Source organism: Durotheca rogersii, assembly GCF_024521655.1.
Source record: "Durotheca rogersii strain YMJ 92031201 chromosome Unknown GGS23scaffold_22, whole genome shotgun sequence".
In the NCBI taxonomy this organism is placed as follows: domain Eukaryota; kingdom Fungi; phylum Ascomycota; class Sordariomycetes; order Xylariales; family Xylariaceae; genus Durotheca; species Durotheca rogersii.
Genome location: NW_026251253.1, coordinates 219,253 through 243,277, shown reverse-complemented (window position 1 = coordinate 243,277; position 24,025 = coordinate 219,253). Strand labels below are relative to the sequence as shown.

The 24,025-nt window shown below is 53.6% G+C and overlaps 7 protein-coding genes across 7 annotated transcripts; 3 read left to right on the top strand and 4 right to left on the bottom strand.

Moving 5' to 3' along the window:
* Positions 1-69: 69 nt before the first annotated feature.
* Positions 70-1,624, top strand: GGS23DRAFT_606716 (isovaleryl-CoA dehydrogenase; the record flags this gene model as incomplete). The annotated part of the gene is made up of 3 exons (XM_051519934.1): positions 70-212; positions 261-1,382; positions 1,528-1,624. 3 exons carry the CDS (start codon positions 70-72, stop codon positions 1,622-1,624), a joined length of 1,362 nt encoding a protein of 453 aa, XP_051369386.1.
* On the bottom strand, positions 1,436-3,940 carry GGS23DRAFT_613551 (HET-domain-containing protein; the record flags this gene model as incomplete). The annotated part of the gene is made up of 2 exons (XM_051520574.1): positions 1,436-3,531; positions 3,599-3,940. The coding sequence occupies 2 exons, from the start codon at positions 3,938-3,940 to the stop codon at positions 1,978-1,980; spliced, it is 1,896 nt and encodes a 631-aa protein (XP_051369385.1). The 3' UTR covers positions 1,436-1,977.
* Positions 3,941-7,399: 3,459 nt separating this feature from the next.
* On the top strand, positions 7,400-8,706 carry GGS23DRAFT_579750 (uncharacterized protein). The gene is made up of 2 exons (XM_051517087.1): positions 7,400-7,701; positions 7,750-8,706. Exons 1-2 carry the CDS (start codon positions 7,407-7,409, stop codon positions 8,082-8,084), a joined length of 630 nt encoding a protein of 209 aa, XP_051369384.1. The 5' UTR covers positions 7,400-7,406; the 3' UTR covers positions 8,085-8,706.
* Positions 8,707-8,896: 190 nt separating this feature from the next.
* Positions 8,897-10,946, top strand: GGS23DRAFT_579744 (uncharacterized protein). Its single transcript, XM_051517086.1, has 3 exons — positions 8,897-9,851; positions 9,941-10,260; positions 10,327-10,946. Exons 1-3 carry the CDS (start codon positions 9,362-9,364, stop codon positions 10,654-10,656), a joined length of 1,140 nt encoding a protein of 379 aa, XP_051369383.1. The 5' UTR covers positions 8,897-9,361; the 3' UTR covers positions 10,657-10,946.
* Positions 10,947-12,579, bottom strand: GGS23DRAFT_579741 (uncharacterized protein). The gene is made up of 2 exons (XM_051517085.1): positions 12,199-12,579; positions 10,947-12,122 (listed from the first exon to the last, which is right to left on the bottom strand). The coding sequence occupies exon 2, from the start codon at positions 11,851-11,853 to the stop codon at positions 11,278-11,280; it is 576 nt and encodes a 191-aa protein (XP_051369382.1). The 5' UTR covers positions 11,854-12,122; positions 12,199-12,579; the 3' UTR covers positions 10,947-11,277.
* A 1,563-nt stretch (positions 12,580-14,142) lies between these two features.
* GGS23DRAFT_579740 (ATP12-domain-containing protein) lies at positions 14,143-15,926 on the bottom strand. Its single transcript, XM_051517084.1, has one exon. The coding sequence runs from the start codon at positions 15,847-15,849 to the stop codon at positions 14,623-14,625; it is 1,227 nt and encodes a 408-aa protein (XP_051369381.1). The 5' UTR covers positions 15,850-15,926; the 3' UTR covers positions 14,143-14,622.
* Positions 15,927-16,094: 168 nt separating this feature from the next.
* Positions 16,095-20,468, bottom strand: GGS23DRAFT_579739 (uncharacterized protein). Its single transcript, XM_051517083.1, has 2 exons — positions 19,829-20,468; positions 16,095-19,724 (listed from the first exon to the last, which is right to left on the bottom strand). Exons 1-2 carry the CDS (start codon positions 20,041-20,043, stop codon positions 16,616-16,618), a joined length of 3,324 nt encoding a protein of 1,107 aa, XP_051369380.1. The 5' UTR covers positions 20,044-20,468; the 3' UTR covers positions 16,095-16,615.
* Positions 20,469-24,025: the final 3,557 nt, after the last annotated feature.

Genomic DNA, 24,025 nt, shown 5'->3' with positions numbered 1-24,025 from the left:
TTTGTAAATTCCACCAAATATTCAGTGAACCGATACTGCGGCATCTTCTAGTCCCCGTGTCAACGCATGATGGCTAGTAGTGAGAAGGTATTCCGAGCCTGGGGTTGTCCTACCCGTCGACTTACAACGCTATCCTATCTCGCTATACCAAGGCATCATCCAGCGCTGCCGTCTTCAGCACTGTCCCACCCCCCTTCTTCTTTGCGATCTGCGTCTGCCTCCGTACCACTTCTGGTATCATTACCAACACGAAGCCACAGCCGTCATTTCTCAGTGACGGCCGCTAGGAAATCAAATAAGCACCCGAAGGGCTTTGTGCCACCGACGGCCGCCGATATCGCCGAGCTGCGCGAGCGCGTGCAGGAGTTCGCGCGCCGCGAGATCACCGAGGAGGTCGCCGCCCGCACCGACAAGAGCAATGCCTTCCCGCCCGACATGTGGCAGAAGTTGGGTGAGGCTGGCTTCCTGGGCTTGACGGCCGACGAGGACGTCGGTGGCCTCGCCTTGGGCTACCAGGCCCACTGCGTCGCCATGGAGGAGATCTCCCGCGCCAGCGGCAGCATCGGCCTCAGCTACGCCGCCCATTCCCAGCTCTGCGTCAACCAGCTCCAGCTCAACGGGACCCCCGACCAGAAGCGCCGCTTCCTCCCCGGCCTCATCGCCGGCACCCAGGTCGGCGCCCTCGCCATGTCCGAGTCCGGCGCCGGCAGCGATGTCGTCAGCATGCGCACCGTCGCCCGCCGCGTCGACGGCGGGTTCCGCCTCAGCGGCACCAAGATGTGGATCACGAACGGCCCCGACGCCGACGTGGTCGTCGTGTACGCCAAGACCCGGCCCGACGCCGGGTCCAAGGGCATCACCGCCTTCATCGTGCGGACGGCGTCGCCCGGCTTCAGCTGCGCGCGCAAGCTCGACAAGATGGGCATGCGCGGCAGCAACACGGGCGAGCTCGTGCTCGACGGCGTCTTCGTGCCAGACGAGGACGTCCTCGGCGCCGTCGACGGCGGCGTGCGCGTGCTCATGGAAGGGCTCGACCTCGAGCGCCTCGTGCTCAGCGCCGGGCCCCTCGGCCTGATGCAGGCCGCCCTCGACGTCGCCCTGCCCTTCGTCCACCAGCGCAAGCAGTTCGGCGCCCCTGTCGCCCACAACCAGCTCGTCCAGGGCCGCCTCGCCGACATGTATACGAAGCTGCAGGCGTCGCGCGCCTACACCTACACCACTGCCCGCGCCGTCGACGAGGGTGACGCCATTCGCACCCAGGACTGCGCCGGCGCCATACTCTATGCAGCCGAGCGCGCCACCGAATCCGCCCTCGATTGCATCCAGCTGCTCGGCGGCATGGGCTACGTCGAGGAGATGCCGGCCTCGAGGCTGCTGAGGGAGTACGTCCTTGCTGGCCCGACCTAGTCTCCCTAACTCTCCTCCCCCCTCCCTTGGCTGTTGGCTCACCACTTCCCTTCTTTCCTATCCGCCCATATGCCCACGTGTCTCAATTCTCGCCGTCTCGCTGCTAACACTTTTCCCTAGTGCTAAACTATACGAGATCGGCGCGGGGACGTCAGAGATCCGCCGCATGGTGATCGGAAGGGCGTTCAATAAGGAGTATGCCCATCTCGCGGCGTGATGTGCGTACGGATTCAAACATAGCATGAGGGATGCGTCTAAGCTCGTGTTCGCAGAGATGTATGTATTTGTTTCCAGTACATTACACGTAGAAGGTGAGTGGATCGAGATGGTGCGAATCGTGGTTACCACCCCCTTACCAACCACCCTTGCACACTGCTTTCCACGCAGGCCATATCCTACACTAGAAGACGGACGCATATAAATGGATAGGAATATAGGCATGCGCAGAAATGTAAGTATGTATGTGTATGTGTGCATAGTGCATGCATGCATACTAATTTTTATACTGTTCCCTCTACGCACTTCACCGACAAGCGGCCCGTCGGGCGCACCCAGGCCCTGCGATCTCGCCTAGTCGGCTTCTTTCTTGGTGATCGAGGCCCGGATCAGCAGGTGAAGTCGGTTGCCCGCTGCCTCTCCCGCGGTGGTCTTCGGGTCTTCTCGTATCAGTGTAAGCTCGGCGCAGTAGTCGCCGATGACCTCTCGCGTTTTCGCTACCTCGCCGTACATTTCCCAGATATTTCCCTGGCGCTTCCGATGATTAGGCCAGCCTATTATCTTCTTGCGCGTTTGGGTTGCGAAGGAGTGCGCCGTGCCCGGGCCGAGGCTGAAGTGGATGTTTTGCGAGTCCCAGGCGAGAAGGATATCAAACGACTCTGGCCGAATGGGCGATTTCATCTTGAACACCACGATGTATGGCAACATCGGTGTCTTACTGAGCTTCTCTCCAAACCGGATGCAGCCGTATACCGGAGACCAGGTGATCGAGTCCTGAGGATTTGTAGTCACGTCGACGGTGGTGGCATCGTCAAGTATTCCCGTCGCCTCGGAATGTAATACAGCGCTTACCGCGTAGTCACAAATTTGCCCGCTGCCTTCCGGCGACTGGCGGAATGGAACAAGAGCCTTGCAGATTGGGATATTTTGCAGATGGATACCGCCGACTCCAAATCGATCTTGTTCCCAGCTGAGAAGTGTCTTGTGTATGTATGTCAGCTCGGCCTGGCTCCTCAGAGCCTCGGTTTCTTCCGCGTGGTGTCCCTCCATTTGGACTAGTCCAAGCTCAGACGTTACCAGCCTTGCGTACCTATTGATCGACTGCAGGTGACGCGACGTGATCTGTGGTGTCCGAACTAGAATGATCGAGACCTGGCTAACACAAATGTTTCTCGAATCATATCTACCAGCGTTTAGCGCGGCATCATAGACAGAACATGCGGCGTTGTCGTGGTAGAGGTGGGAGCTATCGCCATAGCGTCGTTCTGCGAGGCCGAGGCGAGTCTGGAGGCCTCTATTGGTCACGGCAGACGGAGAGCCGGAGTCGAAAAGATGTCCTCTGATATCACTTGATCCTGCAAAATCATCAGGGGACTTCGCGAAAATACCTTCGAGTGTCCATGCTCTAGGGCTCGAGCTCGGCACCGTCCAGCAAAGGAGCGAATGGTCATCCGTCTCCCTCAGGATCTCTTCCTGGAGCCGGACGAAGGCCTTATCCCCCTCTCCGTACAGGAGAGGCATGTTTATATCAAAAAGTCCCAGCAGAGAGTATGCCACGTCCTCCGGGCGCGTGCTCGATCTATGGGCCGCCCAGGACATCTTCTGGGCGACGCTATATTGAGACGGCGACTGTGTGCCTTGCACGACGCCAAGAGGAATATTCGTGATGGTAGATATGAGTTTGGCAATGTTCCCCTTGCTGCGGTTCCCGATCCTCTCCCATCTACAGTCGTAGAAGACGACATTCCGTGGTGCGATCAACTCCTGCAATGTCCACGCTCTAGTAAACCACCTCGAGGCCTCGAACTGCGCCTGGTACCGTTCCCGAAAGTTAGTCTGGAATTCCGTCTGGAAACGAGCCCGGAATCTCCCCGAGGGGTGCTGCGCAGAGGGGTGCTGCAACGGCGGCTACCGGTTCGTCAGAAACAATGCCATCTCCGCCACTTGTTCTCCTCGTCTTCTTTCGTCTGCGTACCTCCCTATCCTCGCTGCCCATTACATCCTCCAGATAGGCGTAGCAGACGTGAGACTCCCTATACCACCGGTACATCGAATTAATAGCCTCGCTGAGCTCCGCACTACTGGTCTGATCGATGCAGCATGTGTCCACCCAGGCCCACCCCAGCCTGTCCCGTCTCGCCTGCTCGCAAACGAAGCGAATCTTCTTGAAGCCCTGCTTAGGTTTTCCCCTCCCGGCGTGCCAGTCCTGCAGGCTCACCTCATCCTTAGTCCATGTGTGCGAGAGGATAGCGTAGGGTGGGACATTACGACCCTGAAACCGATGGATTCTAAAGGTCCTGACATTTATCAAGCGCATTGCGACGATATGCGGAGGGCTGTAGACTGTCCGGGCACGTTGACGGTAAGCAGGAAGCGTGGTGAGAATCTCGCGCCGTGACTCCGAAGCCTCCCCTACCTGTTAGGCCGCCATTGCGACCCCAAGGTCCAGCCAATCAACGATATCGCGACTTACCACCTGCGGGTTAGGTGCGGCACGGAGAATGGGGGCGATATACTCATTCGAGAGACGATGTCTGCAGCTCGTCCATGCTGTGCGTGTGTAATCAACCCAATCGTTTCTGTCTTTGGGTTGGTGATCGATACCGCTCCTCGTGTCAGCGGCCTGAGATAATATCGAATTTCGTACTTGTTCGCCATCTGTGACAAGGACGGGCTGGGCGGCCCGAATCTGTTGGGCACCCTCCTCTGGTAGGTAATTTCAGAGAACAGAGGCGCACCGGAATTCTCCTTAACGGCGGATGCTGTCTAAGGTCAAAATAAGCATGATTCTTAGGAACGGAGAATTCGTTAAAATAGCGATGAGCAGCTGGGTAATTGCGCGGGGTCTTCCTCTAGTTGTCGGCGTGACGGCAGTGTCACGCCGAGGGAAGGATGCCCAGCAACGTTTTGGAGGTGGCGTCTCTCGGTTGTAACATTTCACGCAAGGTACGTGAGGGACCCTGTGTGATGCAGGATACCACATATGTGTGTTCGGTTCGATTAGCCGGCTTCATTCGTCTCGTAGGCTTCTCGGTCGGACCCCTCAACGCGTCCCCGACCGGGGCTTTGGGCCTTTGTTCTTCACGTATGCTTTCGCTTGCCGTGCTCTCGAGGCCCTGTCGACCTTTGGGCTCTACCATATCCAAAGAGAACGCTAGAGACTGCCGCCCGGATGACCCTACCAGGTCGGCCCGATGCGTGCGTGCGCGAGTCAATCCCGTCTCCCCGCTGGGTTGGTCAAAGGTCGGTAGGTGTGAGGTATGGTGTGCTGGCAACGTGCTGGTAACAGATTGGCTACCTTCAGCCGCTACACCAGAAAAGACCCTTGGGGCTCGACAGCCCCAGGTTTGTCTAGACTGTCGCCACTAGGAACATCTTCCGCTTACCTGGAATTTGGCGCCAGGGTGAACTTCAATGACAGGCAACATGCCTCTCGACTGCTTTTTTGCCTTTGGCGATTAGGAACGCGCTTCGCTACGCTCTGCTAGCTATGGCGACTGTTCCGTACTGCGCATTGTAGTAACGGACGAAATTGGTAGGAAGTATGTCGAGCGGCTAGGGCAATGGGCAGCGGTTAACACGATCTTCAGCCTACCACACTGCTCTTTGGCGGGCCGGGAAAGAAGAGGGGTGTGAAAGGCCTCAATGAACATCTACCCCATGTTGTGGCAAGCCTGACTCGACACCTTCCAGCCTCCGATGACTGGCCGGCACGTTCGAGCATGCCATGCACCTGGGGCATCTAACCCACATGAAAAGGCATGGCTAGGGTCTTGTCGTAGACCACACGTGGCCGACAACCCAGACCCGGGAGCTAGAGATGAATTATATTCAGGAGACGAGCGTGCTCTTTAGGGGTCAGCTATACGCCGGCCTTGGATTGCTTTTCTGGGTATTGCATGGCCGGATTGGTGATGAGCCTAACTCCGTTCGGTGAACGATCAGGTATTACACGCGTATTCCTTACACGGGTCTTCGGATCTATATCTGGCCGGCTGCTTTTGCTAGGAGGCTCAAGAAAGCGGCATATGTCTTCTCTGCCGTAAGAGATTGTGGGACCATATTTTGATGAACGCCGATACGCATAACATCTGGCTTAGATAATGACGCCAAACATGGATTGGCTTGAGTTTTAGGGATCGTCCAGCCACGGGATCCGTCTCTAAGTGAACTGGCGACCCCGTGAGAAAGGCAATCGTCCCAATCGCAGTCATCCCGAGGTCGTAGTTTTGTGAGAGAGGAGGTCTGAAGCCCCGGAGAAGGGCTGAAGACGGGTAGAAAGACCATGCTCCGCAAGTCGGCGTAGCGAATGCACCCTGTCTTACATCATCCGGGATGACGGGGGCATTAGACGAAGTGATCAAGTGGATGCTGTCCATTGGACGGGTTGATATAAACGACCTCGGGGACCTTCCAGTGACCTGAATCGCCCCTGTTTTATGGAATCACCTACCTCGCACAACATTCAACTAGAGATGGGAATCCTAGAAGTCCCATGATACCGTTGATCCCATCCCCCTGTGTTGCGCTGTGAGAACCCACCGGTCGACGTCTAGGTCCATCCCCATCTTCATATTGTACAACCGAGCCATTCGAAAAGCGACAACTGATCATCTTGCGGGTCAGGTAACGTCGAATAGGGGTTCGCGGTTGCTTATCTCTCGAGGCCGGTCAATCCCTCGATGGGGGCACATTCCGACAACGAGGACAGCAAGTCACATTCCCACTTGTGCGCTCGGCGGCAGGAAATTGTCATTCAGGGAATACCCACGTTCTGTGGGGTGTTACGCAAGCCTCCCTTGCGTATGGGTGTGCAGTACCAGCAAGCGTCCGTGGAGCATCGTCAAATAGACTGGGGATCGCGGATTTGACTCATCATACCAAAGCCGCGACTTTCCATGCAAGAACTATGCATGACGTTGACGGCATAGACGCCATTCGGAGAATATGGCTCTGGATACTATGGTCGATATCCATTTGGTGGTGTCTCCACGAATAAGCTCGAGGGCGCATCCCCAGTTCTCGGTCGCTCACATCTCGGGCCTTGCCAAACGTAACCGGAGGGCCGCCTGCTTTAGGTCTCAATACCTGTCCTGGTTGGTCTCACGAGGGGCGAGAGGCGACATATCCCGTTTATTGACCAGGATTGTAGATCGATGTGATAGGGGCCCGGAGGGGGGGATACAGGTTGCGAGCCCAAAGATGCAAATGGCACGGTATATATATAAGCAAACCTCACCGCGCGAGCGAGATTAGCAAACGAACCACGTCGACTATGGCCAATTACTCCGATTCGAACTGAGTCGGGTTAATAGGATAGGTCGCCAACCAGGATATCAAACCTCAATCTGTCTCTGTCGCTCTCGACTAACTAGGCACTCTGTGGATCTGGCGAGTGCCGCTTCATGACCGCCACACCCAGCACATAGCGTTCAACTGTTAGAAATAACTGATTTTTGCCAGCGAAGCGCTGGCGTCAACAGCTACTAATGGCTCACGGACCTCACGAAAAGCCGAACTGGCCAGCGGCGAAAAAGGGCCTCGCTGCCCGGGCTGTCAAGCCCGAATCCAAGGGCGCGACGAAGATTATGAGGAAATTCGGGGATTTGGTGCGACGGGAACTATGGGCCAGGAATGACCCGAATCACCCTGTCGATTGGAAGGGTGACCAAGTCTGGAAGATGATCGAAGAAGAAGGACGCTACCATCGGGCTGACGAGATGTTAGTCAGTTGCGGGACCGTGACCATCGACAAGCCAGACGCGCCACTTCCTAAGGTACTGATGGTCTGGAACCGAAATATCGGCATATTCCAACTGCCCAAGGGGCGCAAAAATTTCGACGAGGGGTACCTCGACGCCGCCCTGCGTGAGACTGCTGAGGAGACAGGTGTAGCCACTCAACCACTGCAGCTGAAGTTCGGGTCCAGATCAACGCCACCAAAGTCGGCGCAGACCAAGATCAGAGATATCGACTATGGTGTCGAGGATAAGTACACGGGAATTACAATGGGCCTCAGCAACGAGACTATCGGTGTAAGCGAATGGTATGTGAGACAGCATCGCATGGCTTCCCTCCCTGCACTTTATTAGGTTCGTCGATGTCCAAACTTAACTGACCACCTACGCAGTACGTTTCTAAGCTCTCAGTCACGCCTTTCTTACCGCCTCCCCAGGAAGGCATTTTTTGTTTTCGCGAAACAGAATATTAACACAGGTCTAGATCCGGACCCGGCCACCGGTGCGTGGAGACATATCTACTGGTTCGCGGCCGAGCCGTTACACGGTATCGAACGTGACGAGGGCCTGATGTCGGAAGAAGACCAAGAAAAGTTTTCGACTCACTGGTTCGACGAGGAGAGAGCCGTCTCCAACCTGAAGCTCAAGGATGAAAAGTTCAGTAAGTCAATTGCGATGACATACGCTCCCTCGCTCGCTCTGTTAGCCGTTCCAGCCTTGTAGTCTCCAGCCGCTGAGTCGAGGCCAATGCGACTTGTCGGATCCTTTGGGAACCAGGAGTCGGGCTAACGATTGTCTGCTTCCCGTTATAGTGGTCAAGCTGGCGTTTGCTTATCTCCGTCACACGCAGAAAGGCGGCGCAGTGGGCAATCCAAAGCTGGACGACGAAGAAGCAAGGGATGACAAGGCCCAGTCCCTAGGAGGTAAAGTAATTGTTGAGAACAGCCAGGATACGGTGGTCTGATCTCCGAGTGGAGATACAACTGGATCGATGGGGAATATCTACCTATCTCACCGGCTGTCAGCCACGGGACGAGACGAACTGAGTTGCCCCCTGACTGGAGTTAGAAGCAGCCCGGGGAGTAAGGGGGGGGGGTGGAATTTCGATTATGTATTAACATATGTATACTATCGTTTACCGGCAAAAGTTGTTGGAGTACTTGGCCAGGTAGTTGCATACCTACCTAGTTAGCATCCATTCGCTACCAGCGTCTCGGTGTGAAGCCATGGCGGTATGGACTTGAGCAGGTCTCAGATTTGGACGACGTAATAAGAAGAAGGGGTAAGGTTGTCAGCCCTACAGCCCCTATCCGCTTATTTGTTGGTACGAGGGATGCTGCTCGGGATCAGGATCAGGATCTGGGAGATTGGCAACGCGGAAGAAGGTTAAAAGACAACACGCTAGCTGTTTTAGGAATAGCCTGATTGGGTGGCAGCCGAAGCCCAGGTGCCAGCCGCTGCGCCGATTCACGATGACATCACACCAGTTATCGTGACGACCTACCCCACCTCGTGTGTCGCACCACCGCCGAAATGGACGGCGACCCCCCTCATTTGTCAACTTGAGCAGTCAACTTGGGAGGTACCTGTTGGACGTCGACGTGTCAAACTCGCCGTGTTCGTTCATCGTCAGCCTGTTTCTCGTTCTTCCTTCTAAGCGGTTCGAGGCAATAACTTGTCGTCGCGTCCCTTTTCCTCCACCTCAACAGTGATACAATCGTATTTTCTACCTACCTACCTATATGCAATATCCTTCTCTCTGTCCTAGAGACTGGAAGAAATATCTGCCAATTTGGCCGGATGAATGGCAAACGGTACACTTCTTTGCTTCCGTCATACTAGTCGGTACTTTCGGCACCTAATGTACCTGTGTTGTACTTACCTACCTTACCTCGTTGGACATATATAGGGGGTGCCTAGGAGGAGGTAGGTTGGAAGGAAGGTAACCGTAGAAGATACGCCTGCCCGCCCTAACATCCGGCGTGGAACGTACCGATTGCATGTACTCGCCTGGCCAGCTACCCACCTCTGCCTCCTTTCCAATCGACGTCCCGCCTCGTACGTCCATCGTCTATCGTCTGCCCACCCGGGTACCTACCAGCAGCCCCTTGCCGATAGGTATGTCCTTGTCGAGGCACTCCCGCAGAGCAGCGGCCGCTGCCGCTTCAAGCTTAGTAGCTCCCCCGCCAATCACCTCACCTCACGCCCATCCGCAATCTTCCTCTTTTTCCAACCCCACCTCCAATTGCAACTCCTCCTCGGTGCCGCCCTCGTCGCCGCCTCCCTTTTCATCTAGTAGGAACTTCGCCTCCCAGCCGAGCCGCCGTCGAGACCATCTCCTTACGCGATCTCCGCTAAGACACGCCTCCAAGATGTCCACCATGCCGGCGCAGCACGGCCATTCCGAGGCCTGTTGCAACATCCCCCCAGTCGTCGCCAAAGGCTACACCCCAAAGGGCAGCCATGAGGAGATTGGGGGCTTCGACACATGTCAGTTATTACTTTACCCCTGCCCCGAGGACATCCCTCCAAGGCCATTCGGGACCTGTGGCCGCAACAATATTAACCTGCCGTGCCAGATGTAACCGGCCCTAAGGATGCGAACAAGGGCATAATTACTATCTACGACATCTTCGGGTACTTCCCGCAAACCCTGCAGGGCGCTGATATCCTGTCCACCTCGGACGACTCTCAGAAGTATCAGATCTTTATGCCGGACTGGTTCGAGGGCAAGCCGTGCCCCATTGAGTGGTTTCCCCCCGACACGGAGGAGAAGCAGAAGAACCTCGGCGCCTTCTTCAAGAAACACTCGCCTCCCAGCGTCGCCGCCAAGGTTCCCGACTACGTCAAGGCTGTCTCGGCCAAGCACCCGGAGATCAAGAGCTGGGCCATCCTTGGCGTGAGTGAATATCAAAAAGTTCCCTTTGTTCTGAAAACTGCCCAGGCTGACACATTTTCCACACAGTACTGCTGGGGAGGCAAGGTCGTCTCGCTCGTAACCTCATCGCCTGACACCATCTTCAAAGCAGGCGTCGAATGCCACCCAGCCATGGTTGACCCCTCTGACGCCGAGCGTATCAAGGTCCCCCTTGCCTTGTTGGCATCTAAGGATGAGGCACCCGAGGACGTCGAAAAGTTCGAACGGAATCTTACCGGTCCCAAACACATTGAGACTTTCGCCGATCAGATTCACGGCTGGATGGCTGCCCGCTCCAATCTTGAGGACGAGCATGTGAAGGAAGAGTATGTCCGCGGCTACCAGACCGTGTTGACTTTCCTGGGCAAGTATGTGTAAAGGAAGGAAGCTGTTTTCCTATCTTGGAATGGGTGGCGTGGCCACCCGATTAGCAGCGTCTAGCCGAGGATTCTATCTAGTGCAAAATGGCTGCCTGAGATGTATGACGGGCGTAAGAGCAGATTAGGTTGCTCCTTATCTATTGTTACGACGTCCTATCCAGCTCTTCGCGGGGGAATGTCAGCTTCGTAAATGTCACAAATCGAATCAATCAAGGCTATTATTTAGCATGCAACTCGAATTGAGCTATCAGATTATTAGTACAGAGAATCCTACACCATGAACCAACATCGCAATTTTCCCTTTCCCCATGTCCTGAAGACCTAACAATCCAGCAAAAGAACCAGCTGAACAGGTTCGGGAGGCGGTGAAATCTTCCTCAGCACTGCGCTGCGAGCCGCAGCTTCCGTGTGGTCATTCTCCCCTTCTTCCTCCTACTTTCCTCTTCCCTTTCCTTTCACACCCTCTCTCTTTTCTTATCAGCCCTGTCACCCTTTCTAGAATTGAATGGCGAAAGGGACGACGATGGGAAAAAAAGCCGAGGAGATGGCTTCCAAGCAGCATGTTCAGACATCCAAACGCTCACATGGCGTTGCACTGGCCCTTCTTTCTCTCTGACTGCTACTGGATCTCTGGCGTGTTTAGATCTTTCGTATTCTCCTCCGCTCGCTTCTCCTCCATATTCGGCTCTGCCAGCGACAGCTTCTCGATCGCAGGTGGGGACGGGGCTACCAATCTTGGGGCCTGGGCCTGGGCCTGGCCCACGCCCTTGCCCTCGCCAGGAAGCTTCTCAAACTTGACAACTGCCCACTCCTGGGCCAGCGACGTCTTCCAGGAAGCGGTGTCGCGAACCCTCGTCTCGCCGCTGATAATGTTGCCGAATCGGTCCCGTCGATCCCATTTCTGCTTCAGCATTCGCACAAGCTCGGCAGAGCGAGGCGAGAGAATATTGACGCGAGTCGCCGTGTACCAGCCAACGAAAGCAAATCGGGCACCGCCAGTAGTGCCATGGGACGGATAGCAGCTACGGTGTTCTTTAAAGACGGCGATGGGTACAGAGGAGGTTGGGGTGTAGTCGATAGGCGCAATGGAGGGGAGCAAGGAGATAGCAGGCTCTCGAGCGTATGTCTGTCCCGGATGAGTATTTTGCTCCTTCTCCGGCTCCTCGGCCTCGTTGCCAGCCGAATTGGTGTTCATATTCTCTTTAGTAACTTTAGTAGGCGCTCTCTCCGAAGCTGGGGGGGGGCATTCATACTGTCGTTCTTCTTGCCAGCGGCAATAGCTTCTCTCTCCATAGCAGACCTAACCAACTCTACAAAGTCAGGGGCCTGCCACTCGCCATGCTCGGCTTTCTTGGCGGTATATTCGGGTAGCAAGTCCAGTCGTGACTTGGCAAAGACGATCTGATCGGCATCCCAGCGAGGATTAGCATTGCTATAAAGAACCATGCAAGACAATTGCCCGGGGTATGTCTTGGTGTCGTTGAAAGTAGATGACACATGTTGACCAGTTGCGTTCTTTTCTGCTAACGATGGACCTAAGAAATGGTTCTCGATCTCCTGTAGGCTGTAGATACCAGAATCATCTACAGGCTGCTGCTGCTGGTTTGCCTGCAGGCCGCTCCCGAGTCCACGGCTTCCAAAACTACCACGACCTCCATGGCCGCTGCCGCTTCGGCGTTCAGGATAGCTAGCACTCATTTTCTTTCTTGGCGAGGACTGGACTTTCTCTGGGAAGGCGTGTGGCGTCAGGTAGTAACGAATAAGATTGGATGTCTTTCTGGTCGAGTATCGCGCAATGGATCGCGGATGCGTAACCCGGAGGTGCAAGCAGTCATTAAACACACGATGCATGCAATGCTCTCTCTGCTCCTGAGCGACCGACAAGTCTGGGATGTCAACCGGAAAGGGCTGTCGGCAGGAAAGGAAGACGTGAAGGAGGAAAGGGACAGTCTATGAGGGACAACCCTCGGCACCTAGCCAGGTTCTCTGGGTGGGGATCAACAAGATACGGCGTGGCAGGTTGCCAGATTAATGTTCGCACTGGAAGGTTGATGGTTTTCGGAGGTGGGTGGTGTGTTTCCACGTTGTCCAAGGACGGATGTTAGGTGTGAATGTTACGGTGGAAGGTGTTTAGGGCGGAAACGCGTCAAAGTTCTAGTGACTGATCGAGGCAAATCAGTGAAGTGCTCAAGTAGTGAAGTCGCGCGTTGCCATGGCGCCGACTTGTTCTTCTTGCGTATCCACCCAACCATCTGGAGAGGAAGGTTCGGATGGCAGATATTGAACACTTCAATCCTTAACCTGCTCGCCTCTTTAGAAGGCACCTAAAGAAGGCCGAAGGCCTTTCTACAGCTATATATACACGTAATACCTCAGGTATTGTCTTGCATTTATGAATGAGGTGAACGCTTGCAAGATGCCGGGCTGTGATTGTCAACGTCGCTTCCTGTTACTCTAAGGAGTTAAGTTTCTGTCAATTCGCGCAATGAATCACACATACTTTGCTGACACATTGCTCCATTGCTCAGTCCGCACTGCTAATCCGATGATGGTTGGGTCATCTCAATTTAAGCTACCCGAACAACAATAATGCTAACAAAACACACCCAGAGAATTTCACCAGTACGTAGCGTGGCACTTTAGCAATCCTCTGAATCCTCCAGCTCAACTAATAATATACGTAACTGATAATACTAAGAGTAAAGAGGGGACAAGAATAGCAAAGATAGGCATTCTTAACTAAGGCCCTTTGCTATAGGTATTCCTATAACTTGATAGCTTACGTATCTAAAGATAGGATATGGTCTGACATTTGTAAAGGGCACTACATTCTAAGCATGAAACAGAAGCATCCAAAACCTAAGTATTCTAACAACAGGATAAATGAAACAGCGCTTCCACGGTATGAACGGTGAATTTATAAGTCAACACTTCCAACATATCATTTTTTTTTCCCTATCAGATAAGCACTATCAAAGATCGACACTAACTGTAGGTAAATATCAACTATGTGAGAAGTTCACACATGAAGCGAATATACAAGGTAACCAAGGTATTTGAAAGTAAAAAAGATGCACTGGTAAGTTGCGAAATACAGAATGTTTTACAGTAGCTACTCTCGTTACTTCACGATGCCTAACTTGCCCGTTGGGGTGCAATATATATTCACCATAACCTTGGTGAGCAACAACATTAACAGCAAAATCGGTATCCTTCCAATTTGAGACGTAGGCGTGTTTATATATAGCATTTAGAGAAACCTTTGTTTGAGTTTCTATAGCCACGGGGTAAGTAAGAAAAGAATGATTTAAACCATCAATTACCTCGACTTTACTGCTGGGTGGGTGTTGGTAAAGGTGGTACGCGTTTTTCCCAGCCATCCCCCTTCCCTGAAATTACTATCTACATAATTTGTAAACCTAACCCTTTGTATTTTACTGCCGAGTCAAGTTACAGAAGCCTAGTAACACCTGCCGCCTCTTAGCTCCCAATGTCATTTATATGCCCTTGGCACCCCAGGAAAATTCTTATCTTCACATACCCCTAGACTGCTTGGTTCTGCCCCGCATCTCATACCATGATTCTGGCTGAAGTGATCTTCAGCCCGCAACTAGGTAATTACTGCGAATCCTGCGAAGCCCCAGAAAAGAGGGATTGGTTAAATGGGTTGACTTTCCCATCACGGGGCAACTATACACTATCTGATCTGCTACTATCGAGTACAAATGCCGTCCTTTTGCCAATCCCCTTATACCGTAAGCCCCCCATCTTATCAATTCTAGGTATGTAAATAGCCCTCCCCACACGGCACATAGTACCTAGTTGGCCCAGAGACTACCCGATTTTCCTGTATTTGAGTTTCTGCTCATGTGGCGTCGCGATGGACTTCAAAAGCGAGACAGTGGTGGTGGTGATAGTTCTCCAACGTCACTCACCCAGCCAGTAGAGCCGCAACTGGCTCGACTTACTTCCGTCCCGTTCCGCTGACGAGAAGAATCACGCTGCCAAGCTGGCGCCTGAGATCCTCCTTCTCGACGTCGTGTGTATCCTCGACCTCGCCCCAGTTGCGTGTCTGCCAGTCGACCTCGATGCTGGCCAGCCTCGCTGCCTCCTCGACGCCAAACCGTTGGCTTCTGCTCGTTTCTTCTCGAGCGTTGGCTCCTGCAAACCCCGCGAAGCCCTCGCTCCACTCGACTAGCAGTCTCGCCGCCCCCAGCAGCCCCTTCCCGGCCAAGACCCCTCGCTCTAGGCCGGCCAGCTCCCAAGCATTCAGGCCCATGATCCAGCCCCGGATGACCTGCCGCGTGATCTCGGGGTGGCTGCGGGGGACGATGCTCTCCTCGTCGAGCACGGGGCCGATTTCAATCCCCGGCCAGACCCGGCTCGTCAGGAAGCCCACGACCTCCTCCGCCGCCCTCTTCTGCACGTCCCTCAGGCTCTCGCCCCCAGCGTCGGGCGGCAGGTCGTGCTCTCTCGGCGGCGGCGCCCAGCACAGCAGCGAGTCGGTGTCCAGGTAGCGCATGAGCATGCGCGCCATCCCCTCCCGCACGCTCCCGCCCGCCGTTCCGTCCGCGGATGGCCCGCCGGCCGCATCTTCGTCTGCGATGTCCAACGCGCGACACACGAGGCTGGTTAGCGGGATCAGGTGCTGGCGTGTCGCGTGCTGCGCCGACGCCAGCAGGTCCCACTCGAGCGCTATCGCGCTCGCGAGCAGCGGCTTGCTGAGCGGCAACCGCACGACCTGCTTCGTGTCCAGGCGCCGCAGCGGCCGCGAGTCCAGATGCACCTCCCATGCGCCGTCTATCTCACGCACGTGAACGTCCTTCCAGAAGCGCTTCCGCGCGAGCGCCTCCCTGTTCTCGGCCGACCTCACGCTGGCAGACGACGACGACGACGACTGTGGCGACTGCAGTGAATGTTGCTGCGATTTCTGCCGGATCTCCCGCGCCTTCTCTAGCAGCTCTGCCTGCTTCCCGCGCCGCTCGCGCCAGACCCTCGCGCTATCGGCGGTGGGAACGGGCCGGCCGGGCGGAGGTCCGGTGCCATGGATAGGCGACACTGTTGCGGGCTTCGCGGGGGTAGTATGTATCTCGCAACAGCGGGTAGCGGGTCGGATCGTTGAGGCGGGGTGCGTGCACTGCAGCCGCTGGCAAGTCGCCAATCGCGACGCTATCCGAGTCGGGGGCTTCATTCTGGTGTATATGGGCAGTGTACCTAGGTGCAGCTCTTCCGACAGGCATCGCCGAGTTGCCCGAGGTCGAGGTTCGGTAAAGGCGTGGAATTTCTTGACTCAGAAATTACCTAGGTACTTGCGTAATCACTACCTACCTACCTTGCTGACTAAGACGTGTCTTGGAATGACCTCATGCCGTATCTGACTACAACATCCTGTCCCGATATTTTAGCGGAAACATCTCATCGCTCCCGTCTCTACTTGTCGTCTTGCTTAAATGCGCACTCCTAATCCTAATAATAATAACGATAAGCCAAAGGCAATAGGATTAGCCGCTAGTTATGGTGGCATTAGTGTTTTGTCTCAAGATAATTAGCTACAATTCTCTTTTTCCAATTCGAATCTTCTCTATTACTATGTTCCCTACCGACCCGTGGTGGAAAGGGCCAACCTATCTACAACAAAGCAGCATTGGCACTGGCGGCAAAAAGGCCGACGCGATAGCAGACATGTAAATATATACAAGCAAATATGTAAACAGAGTTGCCCCGCACAGTAGTCTTCTTTTTTCATTTAACAAGTTCCCATTTCCTCCTCTTCTATACTCTCGGCTTCTAGATATTCCCCCTCGCTAAGAGTGTACAAGCACCTCATCGGAGTCGGACCCGCCCGTCGACTCGACCTGCTATTACAGGCAACGTCCATTCATTGCTCTGGAAGAAGAAAAAGAGACATTTTCGAGCTTCATGGATATACATACGAGCGTTTATCAAAGTGCGAGGCGTTAGTAGGGAGGCCTCGTGAGATTCCCGATGGTGTTCTGTCTCGACTTGCTGTCGATGCCCTTGAGCATTGCCTGGAGGTCCATGCTAGCCGCCCCTGCGTTCGCAAAGCTATTCGAGAGAAGGCTGTCGCCGCCTCGACTTCTAAGATTCCTCTTCGGGGCTCTATGGGCGTGGTCCTGGCTCGACACTTTCGCGAGGCGCTCAAGAACTACCTCGGAGGGTGGCGATTTCCCGACTATTGACGCGGGTAGAGGAGGCACCGGTGGAACTTCTTCGTCTATGTCTCCTTCCATTGAATGATGCCCAGAGTCCCCAGACGCTTTCCGCTCACGGGATTTCGACCTTGTTCGCGCCATGGCTGGCTCGTTAGTATCAGCACCGTCTGGCTGGTTTGGGTTGAACGAAAGCTCCGAGGGCGAAAATTCGTAGCTAGCCATACTTTCGCTGCTATCATCGTCTTCTCGCAACGTGTGGAAAGTGGATGGCCGAGCAGGATCTCCCGTCAGCGCCGACTTGAGCTGGTCTACGGAAGCGACGAAGCCCCGGCTCGAGGCACTCCTCATAGAGCCGTGACTTTGTACGCTAGAATTCCTCAAAGCAGCAGCGTGGCTAGCATGGGACGCAGGACGCAGAGTAGTCTGATGAGCGTACGCGGAGTCTGGCCGCGAGAACGCTTGGCCATTGGCAGAAGGCCCATTGACGGTGAGATGGTTGCCTCTTGTGGTGGCCGTCCCCGTCCTAGACCCACTAAGTGAAGCGGACTTGCTCTCTACTTGAAGGGCAGCCACGGCGGTCTCTCTATTCCAATCTGCAAGCATTGCCTCCCTGAACTTGTCAGGAAGCTCGTGCTCCTCGTTGGCCGGCGGAATCGTACTCAAGGTCGAGCCTAAGGCCGGGTGCGCGAAGACGCGACCGGGAGACGCGGAAGGGCTTGAGGGCGGGGATATCGCTCTATATTTATAGTTCGTGCGGATACAGTCCACTATAGCCGTACGATCGTCGAAAGGTAGCAGAGCCTCCGACTCTACGGCCTGTGGAGGCATCTTCGGCTGCGATTTAACCGCACCCGGAGCGCCCAATTGGTTGAGGGAAGGGGTTGGAATATTTACGCCTTCAACCCAAAAGTGCTTGGTCCTTCTTCGAGATATCTCGTTGTGGATCGTCCGGCCGACGGGCGAAGCCTCAAACCCAAAATACTCGCTTAGGGCCCAAAAATAACCGTGGCAGAGACATCCGAGATAAACCTTCGACAGAGGTGTTTCGGCGTCCAAGATATCCTCCTGAAGCCGGAAAATCATTGGCAGGCCATATCTGACAGCGTTGACCCCGAGCTTGCTAACTAGCTTGGCCAACAACACGTGCAGAAGGGCTATGTCCGCCTCGGACTCCATGAACTGCAGGGCGCTTTCGTAGATGGAAAGGTGGAGAAGCTGTAGAAAATAGGACCGCGAGGCCTTGGCGGGCTTGTCTCGGGTCGATGCGCTTGAGACGGCTCGGCGGGAAGTGCTCACCGGCGGTATATCCGCTCGGTTGTTCACGCGCGATAGTTTCTGACCCGTGTAATCTCTAGCTTCCAGGTCAGAGCTTGACGTTTCTCGATCCAGCCAAGTCGTGAGGGCATCGACATAAGCTTTCCGAACCTGCCCATCCGGGTCGCGGAGAAGCCAGTGTGTACCTTCCCATACCTGTATGGGGACTTTGCTCCTCGTCAAACTGACGTTCCCACTGATTTTTGTGTTCGGATTTGCAACGAGAAGAATAGATTTAACGGCTTGAAGTGCAGTGGTCTTGGCTAAGTCTAGGGCAAAGAAGCTGTCGAGCTGCAACTGGTCATCTAAGACGTTCACTGCCGAGCCTCCGGGAGGAGAGTCAGCTTTCTCAGTGGCCGGCGAAGAGTTTGTCGTGCTAGGATGAGGCTTGAGTCGTAGGAGGATGGCAGAGATCATATCAGATATCTGGTCGGCGTAGTAAACATGGGTGGCTAGATCTCCGATGGACTGTTGGATCCGGGTTAGGAGCTCTCTCTGCTGAGAAGGGTCGGAAGCCGAAGCGGGTTTCTCGTCCCCGGAAGCTGAGCCGCTACTCCTCGTGCCCCCAGAATGCTTCAGAACCCGCTTCATGTGCTGTATCAGCCCCAGAAGGACATCCATAACACTAAGACCAATCAAGTTGATGTCGGAGCTTAATAGAGACCGAATAATGGCCGTAAGCACAACTTGATCCGCAATGTTGTCCTTAGTCGGGGGGGACCGCAGGAGGGTGTCGGTGGTAACGACCATAATCACGTAGCGGTCCTGCACAGGTGCCCATCTGGCGGCAAACTCAAAGATCTTGATCGCCCAACCGCGATCACGTCCATCACCCCGGGCCTGGGTGACCACCGTCTCTTTTTGGCGGACCCGTTCGCTGATAAATCCCAAGATTGCCGCAGTCGCCCCATTTATCTGTGCTCTGTTGGGTATGGCAAATATCCTTTTCAGGCACTGCATAGCCACAACTCCAATATCTTCTTCAGCCAACTTGTCAATGTCGACGGACGTGCCCGAAATCGCGATCGGGTTCGCGTCGCCTGTCTCGCTAGTTTTGACAGTGGAAACACTGGTCCTGCGCCGCAGCAAGGCATGCGAGTCGACCTTCTCCTCCATCTGGACACGCTGAAGTAAGACCTCGAGAAATTCTTCGTCGTCCGTCCATAAATTTTCCAGAATCATGGGTACGATGACATTTAATTGACGTCCGGCAACAGTCGATAGTGCTTCAGATTCGGTCACGCCTTTGATTGCTTCCAAACCTGCATTCCTCCATCTCAAAAGCACGGGCTTGCTAGCCGTATTCTTGACTGGCGACGATTGTGTTGAGGCAAATGTGGCATAACCGCGCACGACTTGCTCATATTGGCGGAGGTAGGCTTGGTCGGCAAAGAGGGACGAGACGTCATGGTGTTCACAGAAGGTTCGGAAGGTCGGCAGCGATGCCTCGACCATGGTAATATCATTAGATCGGAGGACGAGGTCTAGGATAGTGAGGACATTCTGCGCAAATAGGGGGAGGTCTTTCGGTGCCTTCTCGATCAGGGCAGCGAGGATTTGGAGGGTAACCTGGACATTTCTGGTCACGGCAACGAGTGTCAGTTGCTGACTCGGACATATTTTCAGGCAGCCCCCGAAACGGTGCTCGGCGCTGTCCCTTGGATAAGGAAGCAGTTTACATACCCGATCCGCACCCTCCACACATCACTAGCCGTCTTCTTCTCGAGGAACTGGCCGACCTTCTGAATCTTGGACCGGCGGGAGGTGGCGTAGAATAGGAGATAGCTCAATTCACTAGAGTTAGGCTTGACGTCAACAGCTCCCTTTGTCGTGTGAGGATAACACTTGAGGACCAGGACTTGGTGTTTCGGGCGGCATTTTTGCTGTATGGCGTTCATTGCGCCCAGCAGTGCGCAAGGCAGCCTTAGCTGGAGAGCAAAGGGGGGAGGGGAGAGAAGAAGCCGGGCACCGAGAGCGCAAGGGCGAGAATTAAACGGCCGTTGTAACTATTATGGGGGGTGAGCTGGAGTGGTCTGAGATATATTAGTGTTTGCCAGTTCTTCCGTCTGTTCGCGGTGCAGTAGCCAGTTAGTAGAGGATGTTGATAACGGAGTGGAAAGTGTTGAGATGCTCAGCGTGATAGAGGTATGGCTGGTGTACAGTGGGTGGTGCGTGATGTGCGTGGTGGATGGTTGGTGTGTGGTGTTGTGCTGTCTTGTGCTGTCTTGTGTTGCCTTCGTGTCGTTCCCGGCCGGCCAGGGGAAGAAAATTACCATAATTTGCAGGTTGGGGTTGGGGCACGGGGGATACTAGCCACCAGTACTTATGGATCTGCCTATGGAGCCCGCGAATCTCTAGGTACCTCGACGCTTCATTAGAGGTAATTTAGGTCCGTACTCATCGAAGCAGCCACGTTACCTGCGTACCTGCGTACCTCTTCTCCGAGGCGGTAAGTACCCACGTACCTAGCCTACCAAACATAGGGGTAGGCAGGTATCTACCTGTAGGGACTCTACATAGGCAGGGAGGCACCTACTTAATATACACTACATAATTACATAGGTTAGGTAGGTACCTACCTGGTAGGCAAGGCCGTTGTTAACATCCTCATGTACCTAACGATAGGTAGCGTTGTCGCCAAACTACCAATGAAGGTACTTGCAAATTTACCACGTAGAATAAGCCTGGGTTACGTGGCTAGTAAGATCGCATACAGACAACCACCAACATGCTATCCACGCATATAGGTATGTCGATGTTCCGCGGAGGATCATCTGAGTGTGTTAGCTGTAGACGTAGATAGTGTCTTAAGTGCCTATTTCTAGCCAGCGTGCATACTTGCATGTATGAGTAGTTATATGTACCTGTATCCACACACATTGTCTCTCCTGCCAGTCGAGTCTTTGTTTCGTCATTTGGGACAGCAAATTGCCAATAGGGGACGCCTAAGGCCATGTGCTCCAGTCCTGCGTCATAAGGCGTATATGCATCCAATTAGCTACCTCCTCCCTGACGCATACCACGTCGAGGTTAGGAGGTACCTACTAGGTACCTGCATTGGGTACCTCCTAACGACCTGGGTAGTACCTAACCCAAGGGTTCCCAACCGCCTTCACACCAGGTACAGGTATACCAGCTAGTTTCCCCAGGAATTCTCCTTAAATTCCACCTACATACTAGTATTTGAATGCATATACGGAATGTGGTCCGGAGGTCCAGTCACCGGACCCATCGGATGAAGTTGACTTTTGGGAAAGAAAAAAAAAGACCATTCCTACCAAGTGTGACTGAGCGGCTGGCAACCAGCAACGACTATTAGTAATTCATAGGCCAATCGCGACCCCTCTTCCCTCGAGCTTCTGAGGATTATCATTCTGCCCCGATTCTCCTATACGTGACGAGTCGCCAACGATTGGCAACCAACAATGATGTTAGTTCGAGGGATCGCCAAAATTAACAAGAATTCAGACAATGTGGGGCTTATGACTCTTGAGTTGACAAGGAAATCTTTATCCCATTTCACTCGCTTCTGAGAGTCCAACCATGTTTGTCACCAAAGAAATACCACTTTCATAATTATATGAATAAGCAATTATATTGCCTCAATGGTTCAGCCCTCGTGCTCTGGCTCGGGGCTAGACTAGACCCAGGAGTCAGGTATTTTGACTCCAGGAAGAAAGCAGTGGTTAGGTACTGCATCTTTCTTGATGCGCACCGAGTTGGACCGGAGACTGCCTAGAAAATAGGCGTGGAAGAGGGTGAGAAGGATCCAACGCCAAGGTAGCGTTCGGCAGTGATATCCGCCACACAGGCTTTAAAGAAGCTATTGCCGCGTGGAGTCTTTAGAACGACAGCAAGCTTGATGAATCCTAAGCTTTGAGGGGAGTACGTGCTCACACTCTTGCGAAAAGATATGGGAGCTTGTGTCGTGTTATCTTATGGCGGTATATTCTAAGATGAACCTTCTACTTATGGCGTCAGAGAAGCTTGCTAATCATTTTCCCAATACATCTACCAATTACTTCTCATTAACCTAGCTATAGAATAACTGCACACATTTCGGCGCTCTCAGTTAGCCTCAATTGCAGGCTCCTCCGCATGGAGAGGACCGGGGAAGTGGGGCACGGAGGGGGGGAGTAAAGACACGCATCTACTTTATTTGCGTTCGGTTAAACTTCTTCGGCTGTCGGTGTCGGGAAAGCGGAATAGCAAGTACCTACTCATAGAGTACTACGCCCTCATAACCCCCCTGCCAATTAAACCAGAAAACATACCTAACCATTAGGTGTCGTTATAATTCCATAAGGAGGTGAGTGGCAATGTTGATGTTCTTATTAGAAGCTCTAGAGACACACTCGTATGAGTTACGTCACCTTCGGTACCTTCGAGGGATTTTTTCTTTCGTCGTGACATTTGATGTATAAGTTAGGCATATAAGGTAGGTATGTGGATCCCAGGGTACCCTAAAAGGAGCCTTGTGATTAGTTGATTTGCAACTGTATTTGAAGCTGTTCAATCGCCGTTTTGGCACCTAGTTTTACTCCTTTTCAATCAATAAGTCAGGTTCAGCTTTCAACGTTTCGTGTGCCTTAAAAATAAGGCAGCAAAGCAATGAGAGTGAACCCTCCACAACGCACAGGTATGCGGTGCATGCAGTGAGGGGATTCCAAATCAGTACCGAGTTCAAGTGCCTTAACGTGCGTAATGGCCAGGTGGCGGGTACCAGGATGTATCTAATGTCACGCATACCTAAGGTGAGGTATGCAGTTGACCCCGCCAGGTCATTCGGGGTTGATGATTTCTACCATCACGAGCCGAGCAATCGGTCACAGGAACAGGTCTTTCTATATACAATACCTGCCCTCACTGTTGAGTTGGGAATTATCAAGTGTCTATTCAGGTATCTTAGGCAGTCAAATAATAGTAAACCCAACCCATTCTCTGGTGGGGAGAGCCCGTTTGTCCTCTACTAATCTTGCGGTGCATCTAACGTGGCGATGTACGCTCATCACTCGAAATACCTAGATGACAAAATTCAGAGGACGGCGATACGAAGTTCGGCCTCCGGCTCTCCGAGCTTCTCCGTCTCTATATCTACATGCTTGCATTAGGCTACTTCACCATCCTACCTCCCTAATCGCACACCATAGAGCTGCTACGTGTCGTTTATCTCCATCTCGTCTCCCACATTCTCCATATGTGTAGTTTAACACAGGAGTTTCCGACAGGGCACTAGGGAACGTTATCGTTCATTGGTCGTATGCATTGAGGCGGAAGTAACAACACCTCCGCTTTAATAGGCATCGCATTTACAATATACGCTTATCAGTTCGAAAATATGGGTGAAAGCCGCCTTGCCCAGATTCGCCAAGGTTGGAGAACATCTAAAAGAACGGGCAGCGTTACAGCAGGGTCAAACCGACCCCGTCTATCCATCGAGCCGTTATACTCCATACTCCCGCGGTGCGGACAACATACACTAGCAGTAGTGGCCCGGCTGCGTTAACTGCGCCCGTTCGGACCCGGCTCCTGGCTCCTGGTAAAAAGCCACCAGAGATATTGCGAATGGATGTGTTGACGCGGAAGAAGCCCACACACCATCACGGCCATCCCACCCACAACCGCAGAGACAGGGACCATCTGCGATTGTGGTACGGTAGCATAACGAAAATATCCAATGTGTATATATATATATATATATATATCAGTGAACGTAAGTATCCGCATCGTTCCGCGCCGCCGAGACATACGCGGACAGATAAGAGGAGCTTTAAAAATATTACGTATATCGGGTTGTTTTTATCTCGATCGTCCTCGGAGACCGACCTTCTCCCGCTCGCGCGCGCTTCTACCTTCCAGAACGGAATACTGCGTAGCATT